This window comes from Scyliorhinus canicula, chromosome 4 (assembly GCF_902713615.1).
Source record: "Scyliorhinus canicula chromosome 4, sScyCan1.1, whole genome shotgun sequence".
Lineage (NCBI taxonomy): Eukaryota > Metazoa > Chordata > Chondrichthyes > Carcharhiniformes > Scyliorhinidae > Scyliorhinus > Scyliorhinus canicula.
This window is the reverse complement of record NC_052149.1, coordinates 141,213,125-141,227,458: the sequence shown is the minus strand read 5'-3', so window position 1 is coordinate 141,227,458 and position 14,334 is coordinate 141,213,125. Positions and strand designations below refer to the sequence as shown.

Below are 14,334 nucleotides of genomic sequence, written 5' to 3'. Positions count from 1 at the left end.
TGGTTGTCTAATTGTGCCTTGTGAGGCCTGTTCCTGCTCCTGCCAGGACTATCTCCTACACTGAGTTGGGGCATTTGATGTACACTGCAGAACTCGCCCACATTCAGAGCAGTGAATGGAAAAAGGCCCATTACGAGGGAAGGACGATCTGGTCAGGAGATCAGCCTGAAAGAATTCTGCCTCACAGAATGAGCCTGAATGCGCAAACATGCAGATAATGAGCAAACAGAACAAGTGAGACTGATGGGAAACTGTTAACTTCTACCTTTCCTCTCATTTTCTTCCTCCCCCATCCTCTTTAAAAAAAAATTAAATTTAGAATATCCAAATCATTTTTTCCGATTAAGGTGCAATTTCGCATGGCCAACCCACCTGCCCTGCACATCTTTGGGTTGTGGGGGCAAAACCCACACAAACACAGGGAGAATGTGCAAACTCCACAAGGACAGTGACCCAGAGCCAGGATCGAACCTGGGACCTCGGCGCCGTGAGGCAACAGGACTAACCCACTGAGCCAGTGTGCTGCCCTGTCTTCTCTTGTTAGGATCAGCTTACTCAACTCAAACTGGGATTTAAAACTGAGTCTGTTGCTTTGCATGCCTCAAAATTGCAGCAAAGTATGTCTTTAACCACTGTGCTATTGAAATGGCCATATCTTATTCTTTAAGAGGGAAGACTTGTGATGCCAGGGTTAGAGTAGGGATAACACAGAAATCAGGATACCAACTGTGTGGAACCTCCCACCTTAACACTCAGGCTATCTGATTCAGAAACAAACAAGGTGCATTCTTATCAACTGGAAGCAATTCCTTCAACCATAAAAGCCCATGGCTTGGGCTGAACAGAAAAGAACGAGTTATGGGCTTATTTCCAGAGACGCTGAGGAGGGATGCATGTTTCGGTAAAATAGAACGAAAATACTCCATCAACAGCTCAGTTGATCAGTGCACAGCACACTTAGGAATGGAGCCCCAAGCTTAGTTCCCTGTACCAGTGCCAGACCTGTTATCCACTAGTTTCAGACCTACGTCATCCGAATCAGAACTGTTACCATCATTGTCAGACCCGCGCCCACTAATGTCCAACCTGTACCAATCAGTGCCAAACCCGCACCCACTGGTGCCAGACCTCTACCCACTAATGTCCAACCCACATCAATATGTGCCGGACTTGTACCCACTAGCACCAGACTTGTACCCACCAGTACCAGACCTGTATCCACCAATGCCAGACCTGCACCTATCAGAGTACGACCTATACCCATTAGTGCCAGGCCTGTACCCATCAGGGTAAAACCTATACCCACTAGTACCAGACTTGTACCCATCAGGGTAAAACCTATACCCACTAGTGCCAGACCTGTACTTGTACTTCACATGGTTCATGCGCTCAGCTTAGAAATGCAGCAGTCGTTACTGTACTGCTGGGCATTTTCACAGCTCAAGTGTGGAGAGTATCAAATGTTGCACTCCCACCATGGCACATGGCTGAAATCCCAGTGAAAACACCGCAAAAATATTTTCTACAGAGAGAAAAATATGAGAAATTGAACTGATAAAAGAGCCCTTCCTGAATTTAATTTGCAAATCCACTTGAGATAGTCTGTCACAGTTACGGACGAGTCCCTTCAGGGTGCTATGATCAACATGTGTGTAGCACTTAATTTAACAGCCTGATCAGTATCAGGGGACCCCATGATCGATATCAGCCAGGCTAAGATAGTCCTTATCAGTCTTTATACAGCTTGTGCTGTCAGATACACAAGATCTTATCAGGTACAAATTTAAGCATAATTAAATTTAAATTGAAAACCTGCTTGCTGTTCAACCTTTCCAATTTCCCCTCTGGCCAAGTGTAATTCTGCAGGGGCCAGTGGTGGGGGACGACGACAACATGATGTTTGCTTGTTCTCCCAATCTCCCCATGCTACATCCTGGAGCTGCTGTGGGGTAGACTCCCACCACAGCCAGCAGCCCTCTCCTGTCTCTCCCAACTTACCTAACTTATAGGCACCAGTTTGGGCAGTAAGCATCAGCAGCCTCTATTCAACCATGGTAAGTATTACTCACAAAGCTCTGCATGCCCTTATCCTGCACCAGTTCAGCAGAATAACATTGGGGGCGGGGGGGGGGGGGGGGGGGGGGGGGAGAGTGGTATGGGCTGTGGCGGATTTTGTTTTCCTCCCTCACCTTAGGGTCTGAGGCTAATTTTGAGGCAACAAACTCACCAGCTGAGACTTTTCTCAATGCCTTGTTAAGCACTGCAGTTATGCAACAGGCCACTGGGGGAGCTAGCAGGACACTTCTTTCCAAGTTCTACGCCACAGGCACACAATGAACCTCCCAACCCAAAGTCTCCAGCGGCTGGATGGAATAGTGACCGACCCCTTTATATCATGGTGCAGCTGGTGATGCCAGCGCCTATCTTCAGCAGCAGCCCTGCAATGTGAAAGAAGCAGTGCTCGGGCCTCCAAACGAGACAATTGGGGGAGGCACCTAAATTTGTCAAGCTCTGCTTGGCCAGGTTCCGGGGGTCCCATCACATGACCTTTCGCCTCCAATTGCCCCACCTCCATATTCCTGTCCATTGGTTACCCAACATGTCCACCTTTCTAAGCCTGTTGGAATACAAACTTACTCTTTTATTACCTGATTCTTGACTGTCAAACGAACCCTTCTCCAAATTTCTATAACCAACAATGAAAAATGGCCCAAGCAAATGAGGACAAACAAAGCTAAACTTTCCCAATACCGTTATAATTTTACAAATATCAGTGACATGGAGATTAATCCTCAACTTCAGGGTAAGCAACCTTAATATCAGCACAAGCTTGTATACACACACACACACGACACACACCAGAATGCATATATTTTTCTTTATTCATTCATGGAACATAAGCACTCTAATTGCCTCTAACTGAGTTAACAGTTAACCACATTGCTGTGAATCAGGAGTCGGCCAGACCACGTAAGGATGACAGATTCCCTTCCCTAAAGGGCATTAGTGAACCAGATGGGGTTTTATACAACAATCGACAATGGTCATCATTAGGCTTTGACTTTTTTTATTCAATTCGAATTCTACCATCTGCTGTGGTGGGAGTCACACCAAGGTCCCCAGAGCATTACGCTGGGTCTCTAGATTACTAATCTAATGACAATACCACTACACCACCTCCTCCAACGTTCACAAACTTGGCTCTTAGGGGAAGACGGGGGGTGCAGTGGCAATGTGACTGGACCAGTAATCCAGAGGCCCAGGCTAATCCTCTGGGGAAATGGGTTCAAATCCCACCATGGCAGCTGGTGGAATCAAATCCAGTTGGGGAAAAACAAGGATCTGGAATATCCTTTCAGTAATGATGACCACAAAACTATCATTGATTGTCGTAAAACCAACCGAGCTCTCCAATGTCTTTTAGGATAGGAAATCTGCCATTCCTACCTGGTCTGGCCTACATCTGACTCCAGATCCACAGCAATCTGGTTGACTCTTAACTGTCCTCTGAAATGACTGATCAAGCCGCTTATTTCAAGGGCAATTAGGGCTGAGCCAACTGGCCTTGCCAACGATGCCTACGTTCCATGGAAAAAAATAAGAAAAACTATGAATGATGGTTGGAACATTACGATTAGACATAACTCCCCACCCCCCCCCCCCTCCCCCCACTCCCCTCCGCCCCCAGCAGCCCTGGGAGTGTAGGTACACTGTACGTCTCTCTGTCTTTTTCTGTGTAACCATGGCGAAGAGCTGAATATCATTTTCCTAACGAGTGAAGCTGTGATCTGCTTCCACGCAGTTTTACAGCATCATGCTGAGCACTTCTGAACAGAACACAAATGGCAAACATTTTTGCTCATGAAGGTGTTGCTCTTTTAAAAGTCGTAAGGGAATTATGTCTCAGGGTGAATTATACATGATTTATTCTGTCATTTTGGAATGAATCCTACAATCAAAGACATTTACCGCACAGAAGAAAACCATTCGGCCCATCATGCTGAAAATTATCTTCCCAGTTTAACCCCACTTTCCAGCTCTTGATCTGTAATTTATTAGTTTACGGCGCTTCAAGTATATGAACATACACATTATGAGCAGGAGTAGACCATTTGGCCCCGTGGGCCTGCTCCACCATTTGAAAGGATCATGACTGATTTTAGCTTCCACTCCACTTTCCTGCCTACCCCCGATAACCTTTCACCACCCCACCCTGCCCCCTGTTGGTCAAGAATCTAACTACCTTGGCCTTAAAAATATTCATTGGCCCTGCCTCCACCGCTCTGCGTTGAAGAGAGTTCCACATACTGATGGCCCTCTGAGAAAAAATAATTCTTCTCATCTCCATCTCAAATGGGAGACCCGTCATTTTTAAACTGTGTCCCCTAGTTCTAGTCTCTCTCACAGGGAAAACATCCTGCCCACATCCACCCTGTTGAGGCGCCTCAGGATCTTATATGTTCAACAAGATCACCTCTCATTCTTCTCATCTCCATTGGGTACAGGCACAACCTGCCCAACCTTTCCTCGCTAGATACCATTCCCTCCACTCAAACCCCGAAACCAGTCAAGAAAACATTCTCTGAACTGCTTCTCATATAATTATATCCTTTCTTAACTAAGGAAGCCAAAACTGTACATATTATTCCAGTTGTGGTCTCACTACTATCCTATATAACTGTAGCAAATTATCCCTATTTTTACATTCTATTCCTCTTGTAATAAACAACAACTTTCCCTTTGCCCTCCTAATCACTTACTGTACCTGCATCCTAACCTTTTGTGATTATGTACCATGTTCAGCCGAATTCTGCAATCTCGCTCCATTTAGCAAATATGCTGCTTCGCCATTCCTGCTGCTAAAGTGAACACGTTCACATTTTCCCACGTCATTTCGTATCCAACTACATTTTAAATGCAATGATGTTTCCTACCCCTACTGCCCTTCTAGACTGTGAGTTCCAGCTCCCCAACACTCTCTAGGGCAGGGGTGGGCAAACTTTTCCGTGCAAGGGCCACATTCAGAAATTCACAATTTTAAAGGGCCGCATAGTATATTAAGTAAAATAATTAATATTTAAAATAGCCGAAATAAAAGATTTTTAAAGAAAAAAAAAGCAATTAATTTTTATTAATTAATATTTAGTAGAAACTCTACATGAAACACATTTATTTGAAAAACAAAGTAACTCAGTTTAAAGAAAAAAAAGCAATTCATTTTTATTAATTAATATTTTAAAGTAGAAACTTCACATGAAACACATGTTGTGCCGAGCAATGATCACCCTACTCAAGTCAACGTATCCACCCTATACCAGTAACCCAACAGCACCCCACCCCACCCCCCCCCCATTAACCTTATTTAAAAAAAAAAAAAATTTTTAATGTATTTTTATTTTTTTATGACTTGATCTTGGTGGGCTGCATAAAGACCTTTGGCGGGCCGCATGCTGTAGTTTGCCCACCCCTGCTCTAGGGTGAAAAAATTACTCCTCAATTCCCTACTTTTGCTAATTACTTTAACTCTATGACCCCTGGTAACTGACCTCTCTGCTAAGGGAAATCGGGCCTTATCAACGCTAAACCTCTCATCACTTTATACACCTCAATTAAAGCCGCCCCTTGTTCCAAAGTAAACAATCCGACTTGCTCAATATTTTCCCAGAACTAAAATTCTTCAGTCCAGGCAACACCCTCGTAAATCTGCTCTGTGCCCTCTCCAGTGCAAGCACATCCTTCCTACAATGCGGTGACCAGAACTGTACTCAGTCAGTGATATAACTAGTGTTTTATTCAGTTCGAGCAGAACCTCCGTGCTCTTAAATTCTGTGGATCCTGTGGTCAAAGCGACCCAGTAAGAAACTGACAACACAAATCCTGCAGAATTAAACTGCCGTTCCAGCTGGGTGCTCAGTCTACCCTCACAGATGACACTGAGCACATAGGGGAAAGTCCCAAAAGATAAAACTAATTTTAAAAAGTAGAAATCGCAGCGGCAACTTTCAAACGACGACGCAAGATTTTGACTTTGGGGAACCTTACCCTGAAAGTATAAAAGCAAATTGTGCTGGACCAGGGTCCCCAGGGAAACATCAGGGAAAGTTCTGTAATATGAACTTAATTATTAGTTGCCATGTACTTTGAGGAATGGAAAAGCCTGAGAACCATCTAGAAATCAGTGTTATATTGACTGTAAAATGATTTCATTTTTCTGTCATGTGCGTGTGTAAAAAAAATGTACTTGAAATGATAATTGTTTACTGGCTGAACAATGCTTATTAACAGGGGAATGTGTAAATAATCAGCACTTCTGCCCAATTTAATGAAAAACGAGCTGTACCTTGCATAAATCTCATTTCTGACAAAGCCAATAAAAGCTTGAGAGCGTTTGGAGGCTTGGGTTCCATAGTGTTATAATCTGAAACCCTTCCAGGATCCACAGGGTTAAAGAGGTCACCTTTAATATAAATAATACAAAATCACATCTAACCCTTGCTGCTTATGCTGGGATATTGAGCCATTCAAGTCTCCTTTTGTTAACATATGGCACTGGGTGGGCCCCAGGCTTAAGAACGAGAGGTGAATTTCGCCAGTCTGAGGTTTACAGGAACGGCCAGAGGGTGTCATTCAAATGGAAATTGCTGCCATATGTCTGCCTCCATCAGCCTAGGGGGTGGCCAGCAAGGCTGAGAGAGAGAGATGAACAGAAATACAGGGAGAGCAAAGGGACAGAAACATTATAGAGAAGGATTGAAAGAAAAGATGAGGGAGAAAATTAGGAATTACATAGTGAGAAATAGAGAGGAATGGGGACAGAGAGAGAAATAGAGTGAGAGAAAAGGGGATTTAAGAGTAAATGGTGGTTGAATGGGAAAGCTCTCCTTGCCTCAGGCTGGGCTCAAATACTGGGATTCGGGTTGTTAGAATAGGGGTAGGTTCCCACTGGCAGTCATGGGGTGCTTTGTCTGCTTTCTCACAGTGGTATGAGTCAATACTGTCTGCCGAAAGTTGTGAGACTGGCATAAGTGTCCATAGGAGCTGTGCACTCATTGATGTATTTAAATATGTTTGACAGGGGGCAGCATGGTGCAGCAGTGGTTAGCACTGGGACTACGGCGCTGAGGACCTGGGTTCGAATCCTGGCCATGGGTCACTGTCCGTGTGGAGTTTGCACATTCTCCCCGTGTTTGCGTGGGTTTCGCCCACAACCCATGCTGCCCTACCATTCGCAAGATATTGAAACAATTGCCATTGCCTGCATGACATATCTATATGAAGGTGAGAGTAATTCTGTAAATAGTGCCTCCAATAAATATGTGCCTTGCATGCCTAAGTCTGCTGCTAATGTGACAGTGCACATTATAAAGTGAAATCCAACTAAAGCTCTGAGTGTTCCTTATTAGTGCTATTCCAGTAATTGTTCCTGAATGCGGTTCCAGCATTTAGGTTTTAAGTTAAGCTCTCGTGAAGGCTCACTTTGAAACTGCACTGCCCAGTTTATTGTTCTACAGTGGTAGAGATGCTAAAATTAACTTCAGTGCCTCTGGGCTAGCATGGGTTGAGGAGGGGACTATAAAACCTGCCAGGGCTCTTGCATCTGACTGTTCCACGTTGATTCCTCTGGATGGCAGACAAAGCGAGGGTCGGGTTGAGCTGCGATGCCTACTGCAGTTGCATGGCCTATTGATACTCAAATCTGGGCACCATGGTACAAGAAGAACAGATAGTTTTGGTGAAGGGCATGAAGTTGGCACACACGCAGAACCGTATGTCAGCAGATATCAGCAATTTCAAAAGAGTGGAGAACTTTGGGGATGTTGAATGAAGGAGCTAAATGTTATCTACTTACAGCAACCATGTGTACTTCCTCCACCCACCCTCCCAAAACAAAAATTACATCAGGTAAAACAAGGGCATGGAACTAATTGGACAACTCTTCCAGAGAGTCAGCACAGGCCGAATGGGCTGAATAATAATAATAATCTCAATTAGTGTCACAAGTAGGCTTACATTAACATTGCAATGAAGTTGCTGTGAAAATCCCCTAGTCGCCACACTGCAATGCCTGCTCGGGTACATTGAGGGAGAATTCAGAATGTCCAATTCATCCAAGTCATTCGGGACTTGTGGGAGGAAACTGGAGCACCTGGAGGAAACCCATGTAGACACGGGGAGAACACGCAGACTCAGCACAGACAGTGACCCAAACCGGGATTTGAACCTGGGTCCCTGGCACGGTGAAGCAACAGTGCCAACCACTGTGCTACCGTGCCACCCCTTCTGTGCCATATCATTCTATGATCTCAAAATAATTCCATGGAATAACTGTCGAAAGAATGGGATGGAATAATGCACACCTCGATGTGCATAACCCTTTTCAACATTAGTGGCACACAGTCCGCTCAGCCCATCTCTTTTCTCCTGTGCTAGGTTCCGTGTTGAATTTTCTGTGGAATTGCAGAAGACATTCGCTAAACATAGAACATAGAATATAGAACGATACAGCGCAGTACAGGCCCTTCGGCCCACGATGTTGCACCGACATGGGAAGTCAAAAACTAAAGGCCATCTAATCTACACTATGCCATTATCATCCATATGCTTATCCAATAAACTTTTAAATGCCCTCAATGTTGGCGAGTTCACTACTGTTGCAGGTAGGCATTCCACGGCCTCACCACTCTTTGTGTAAAAAACCTACCTCTGACCTCTGTCCTATATCTATTACCCCTCAATTTAAGCGATGATGTTAATGAGAAACAGAGTGTGAGAAAGAAAAAACGAGAAGAGAAAGAAAGAGAGAGCTACTTATGGCAGAGCAGTTTGCAAGCGAGCCTTCGGGAGAGCTCAACTTATAATGTAGATCCTGACACAGCATTCGGAGACAATCAGCTGAATGGCAGTAATAGGAAACACTTGGAGCTTTAGTTGGATTTAACTTTATAAAGCTGACTGTCACATTAGCAGCAGACTGAGGCGTACAAGACACGTACTTATTGGAGGCACCTTTTTGCAGAACAACTCTCTCCTTCATGTGAAGAATCCCAGATTGTGCAGGTTTCAGAGACCAATGCCTTGCTGTTAAATTACCAGAATGTACATTTCCTTCACGTACCTCACTCCACACCAGCATGGTGCCGAATATGACTTGTAATCCATCAAAGAAATTATCGCCGATGATGATGACAGTGGCTCCTCCGGTAGTCCAGCCCTCGCTGGGACTGATGGCTTTGATGCAGGGGGTGGCTGTTGAGAAAGGGAGATAAAATCAAGTTTAAAAAAAAATGTCCGGGTGCTTTTCACCAATTCCTAAGTCAACAGGCAGGAGCAAGAGAAGTAAAGCACGGTAATGATGTAAGAGATCTTAGCAGGGTTTAGTTCTGAGGCTTTGGTGATTCTCTGTGTCAGAGGTAATGGGTTTAAATGCTTAACTCTTGTCCAAACAAAAGTCAGGAATTAACATTAATTCCACGTGCAGTGGAATTTCCATCGGAAAGCCAAGATGAACTGATGCCCTCTGCAGAAAACCTAATAAATGATAAATATTGTATTACTGTGAATATGTAATTGCAACCCCGAGGACATGGTCATTATAGGGTTCAGAACCAATTCGATTCTGGACTCAAAGGAACGCCATTATTTTTAAATGGGCTACAACATCAAGGCTGCTAGAATCAAACACAGGGGTGATGGTGTGGGGGGGAGGGGAGGTGGGGCGGGCACAGAAAGAGAAGTTATAAATGCCTGGGAAAGAGAGATTGAAAAGAGTGGGTAAAGTTTGGTTGGTCATTGTTTGTGTAACATATGGTCTTGGGTTATCTATACAAAACTGGGTGGTCTCAGTGCTTGCACATCAGGGATCCCATGAATGAAGGCCTACATTGCCCTCTCCCTGGTCACCATGAGCTAAACCCTTAATGGAGAGTGTGCATGTGGCCACTCGTTGTCTGCGGGTTTGGATTCGGCTTTCATGCTCTCCAGTTGGATTGTCTGCTGGAGTTTATTGAGCCACCATTATGTTGGGCAAAGGAATGAGAAGACAGGCTATGCCTTTGGAACAGTTACCTTGCCATGAGCTGCCAACCCCAAGATTGATGGGGAGAAGAAGAGGCACAGGAAAGTTTATAATGTAAATTTGAGAATTTCAGAATGGAAGTAAGTTGTGAAGCCAGCTTTCTGTTGGCAATTATATTCCATCCAGCTGTAAGAGCGCAATGTGTCCACTCTGCTCGCTCACTCAGGTTTGCAAGACTCGGTCACAGTAAACATGCTCTTTATATGAAATTCTCACTGCGCTCAAACATGCGGGACCATCTCTTCGTTTTTACACGAAAGCAGCTTCCTTGTAGACCCACCCACGTTCCAGTGGGTTGACAATTCCCTCCGTTCCTAAGAACCAGTTTACATTGTCGAAGTGCAGTCAATGCAGTGAGCGTGATTTTCTAGTCCCGCCCACCCCAGGACTGGAAAATCCCGCACAAGGTCAACCGACCTTCCACTGGTCCATCAAATTATCCATCCCGCGGAAACGATTCCCACAGCGGGTGGGACCAGAAATTTAGGCCAGAGTGTCCACATTCAGGTGTGATTTTCATCGAGTTACCAGTTAGTGAGGGAATAGCTGTCTTATGTTATACCAGACCCTGCTCCCAAATGGAGTGGCTGGGAGGAACTCGCAGGTATGGAGAAAGGGATTTTATCCCAAACTGCCTGGTGATCAAATCAGATCGGGTGTCCACTTTCGACACCAGCCTGATTTTCACCTCCAGCATACCAAGGGGCAGTAAAATTGGGCAGTGTGCCAAGCTAGCAGCCAATTTTAACACACAATATAATAATAATATAATAATCGCTTATTGTCACAAGTATGCTTCAATGAAGTTACTGTGAAAAGCCCCTAGTCGCCACATTTGGGGAGGCCAGTACGGGAATTGAACCCGCGTTGCTGGCCTTGTTCTGCATTACAAGCCAGCTCTTTAGCCCACTGTGCTAAACCAGCCCCTTCAATATTCCACCAGATGGATGAGCCCCTGTCAGCTCTTCCCGCCCACTGAGTTTCAACAACCCTGCCATGTGCACTTTGTCATGAGCCTCAACCATTAGGATCCAATGGTTCGAAGCACAGTGCAGGATATTACAACATTAACATTCATGCAGCATTTCACTTATTTATTTACTTTTTATAAATTTAGAGTACCCAATGATTTTTGTCCAATTAAGGGGCAATTTAGCGTGGCCAATCCACCTCCCTGCACATCTTTGGGATATGGGGGCGAAACCCAAGCAACACAGGGAGAATGTGCAAACTCCACAAGGACAGTGACCCAGAGCCGGGATCGAACCTGGGACCTCGACACCGTGAGGCAGCAGTGCTATCCACTGCGCCACCGTGCTGCCCCTTTCTACGTTATTTATATCACCATGCTGTGCTCTTGTATCCACACAGGAAAGGATTTGGCAAACACCTTTTCACAAAGGCAGTATCCTTTTAAATTGGTAACTGAATGCAGGCTTGGTCAGGTTCATTAACTCAAAGAACAAATGCTGCCAGGAAACAGGAACAAAGTGGGCAACTGAAGTTGCTTTTATGCTGCTTGAGGGCCACGCTGATGCTGCAAACTCCTCGCACATGGGTCACACATATCAAAATAAGTCTAACAGACTTAGTCAGGGCATTGGGTGGGCTTTTCTGTCCCCCTCCATGGCCTGTTTCCCAGCAGCAGAAGTGGCTTGCCATGGCCACCGATGGGGAACCTCCTCAATGTGGGGGGGGGGGCCTTTGGCGAGTAAGAAAATCCCACCCATTGTTTCCATCTTTCCGTCTATCCTGCTTAAGAAGAAAGAAGCGAGAGAACTACAGGCCAGCTAGATTGACATTAGTTATCAGGAAAGTGCTGGAATTTATTATTAAATATTTCACTTAGAAAGTCATAATACAGTATTCTCAGACAAAGTCAACATGGTTTTGTGACAGGGAAATCCTGTGTGGCATCTTTATTACAGTTTTTTGAGGATGTAAGTAGTGTGGTAGATAAAGAGGGACCAGTAGATGTAGTATACTTGAATTAAAATAAGGCGCCACACAAAAGCAAGCTAAGGTTCGTGAAGTTGGTTGGGAGGGTGGTGGTTATATATTAGCATGGATTGGTTAACAGGCACAAAGCAGAGTAGTAGTAAATAAGGCACTTTCAAGCTGGCCAGCTGTAAATAGTGGAGTCCCACAAGGATCAGTCCTGGAGCCTCAGCTATTTACAATCTATATTCATGATTCGGTGCAATCCAATGGCGACTGTAAAGCAGTTCGCTGCAGCACAACATGGCCAATAAAAGCCAGGAGACCCCCTCTCCCGTGATGTACCCGGCTCGCAATGCCTCGCGAGAGAGCCGTTTTGATGTAAATCCCGCTCATTAGGGGTGGGATTATTTTTCACCAAACCTGCATATTAAAGCGAGAAAGCTAGTCTCACTTTAAGGTGCAGATTCCTGAGTTACCCAAGGTGTGGGATCTATACCCTTTGCCTCGGATGAGCACTGTTCAGTACTGTTTTTTTAAAAAAAGGTCTCCACAAAAAAGGGGACCCGATAGAACAGCATTTGTGGGGGTCTCCCAGGGGATTCGAAGCCCCCAGCTGCATGCCCTTTAGGAAAGGTGGTACCCTAGCACTGCTGGTGCCACCTGAGCACCCTGACACTGCCAGGTGGGCACCATTTAGCACTGACAATGTGCAACTCTGGCATTTTTGAGCTGGTGGTGCCCTATGTGGGTGTTGGGGGGTTGGGGACCCTCCCATGGTGTGTTGGGGCTTGGAGAGGTCACGTTGATGGTTGTGTCCGGCAAGCAGAGCTCCTCTGTGTGTAAAACAAGGCTATGCTTCGACCCCTCATCTAATCCGGGTGAAGTTTTATAGCCATGTGGTTTTCTCGGCATAAATGGGATTTTCTTTTCCCTTTCGGTAGGATCGTGCTCTCAGACATAGGATGAGAGGGTTGTCCTATGATGAGAGGCTGAGTAAAGTGGGTCTATATTCTCTGGAGTTCATAAGAATGAGAGGTGATCTCATTGAAACATGCAAGGTTCTGAAGAGCCAGGACATGGTAGACATTGAAAGGTCATTTTCCTTGGCTGCGGAAACTAAATAACAGAGACACTGGGCTGGATTCTCAATTTCTAAGGCTATGTCCCCACGCAGGGGTGGGAACGGTGGCGTTTTACGCCTGAAAAAATGGGGCAAAACGGCCACTGATTCCACGTTTTGCTGGGGGCTTGCAGGACGGCAGCGTACAGCACCCGGCTCTAGCTGCCGATCTGGCCTGGAGAATCGCCGGGTCCATGGCCGCGCATGCACATGGCAGAGGCCTGCAGCGACCGTGTCGTGCTGCATGGCGGCGACCGCTCGCGGTCCCAGCCCTCAAAATAGTCCCCCCTTCGACCGGCTCACACGCCCCAGATAACCCCCCACAGTGCCCCCAGCCCCAAATAATGTCCCCCCCGCCGCCCGTAGATCGGCCCTCCCCCGAGTGTGGCGCGCTGGACTGAGTCTGCAGCCGCCACACCGAGTTCCCAACAGGTGAGACCACACATGTCCCACGCCATCAGGAACTCGGCCGGTCGGGGGTGGAGCATCAGGTACCAGGCCCCAGCCCGTCTATACGGTGCAAGCCGTACTCCTAGAGTACACTGCTTTGGAGGGGGTGGAGCTTTGCAAAAGCGGCACCGCCCCCGATTTGGTCGGGGACTCGGATTCTCCGGCCGATCACCGAACGCGAATTCGTCATCGGCGACCAGAGAATCCAGCCCACAGTCTCAGGACCAGTGCCCAATCATTTAGGCCTCTGCGCAAGGTAAACTGTGCTTTGAATCTTTGGAATTCTCTATCCAAGGGCGTTGCGGACAATCTATCATTGTCTACATTTACGGCTGGGATAGATAGATTTTCTCTCAGGGAATCGAGGGCAAGCAGGAAAGTGAAGTTCAGGCTGGAGAGCAACCGTAACTTCCCTGAATGGCGGATCAGGCTTGAGGGGCTGCATGGCCCACTCCTGCTCCTATTTGTTAGGTTCCTATGTTCTTAAATAAGAATGGCACATTTCTATAGCACCTTTCCCAATCTCAAGACATTCTATAGCCAATTAAGTACTTTTGAAATGTGGCCACTGTTATAACCTAAAAAACATGGCAGCCATTTTGTGCACCACAAGCTCCTACTAGCATCTGTGCAATAATGACCAGATGATTTCTTAATGCAGTTGGTTGAGGGTTAAGTATTGACCAGGGCACTAGGGAGTACTCCCCTGCTCTTTTCCGATATAGTGCCTTGGAACCCTTTCCATTCC

At 46.0% G+C, this 14,334-nt stretch overlaps 1 protein-coding gene across 5 annotated transcripts in view; it reads right to left on the bottom strand.

The window, feature by feature from the left end:
• ebf1a (EBF transcription factor 1a) overlaps positions 1-14,334 on the bottom strand; it is a 489,857-nt gene that overhangs the window by 171,808 nt on the left and 303,715 nt on the right. For all 5 annotated transcript variants that reach the window (XM_038795284.1, XM_038795286.1, XM_038795285.1 and 2 more), the window contains exon 9: positions 9,116-9,246. In XM_038795284.1, coding sequence (XP_038651212.1) covers positions 9,116-9,246 — 131 coding nt within the window. The remainder of the gene's footprint in view (positions 1-9,115; positions 9,247-14,334) is intronic.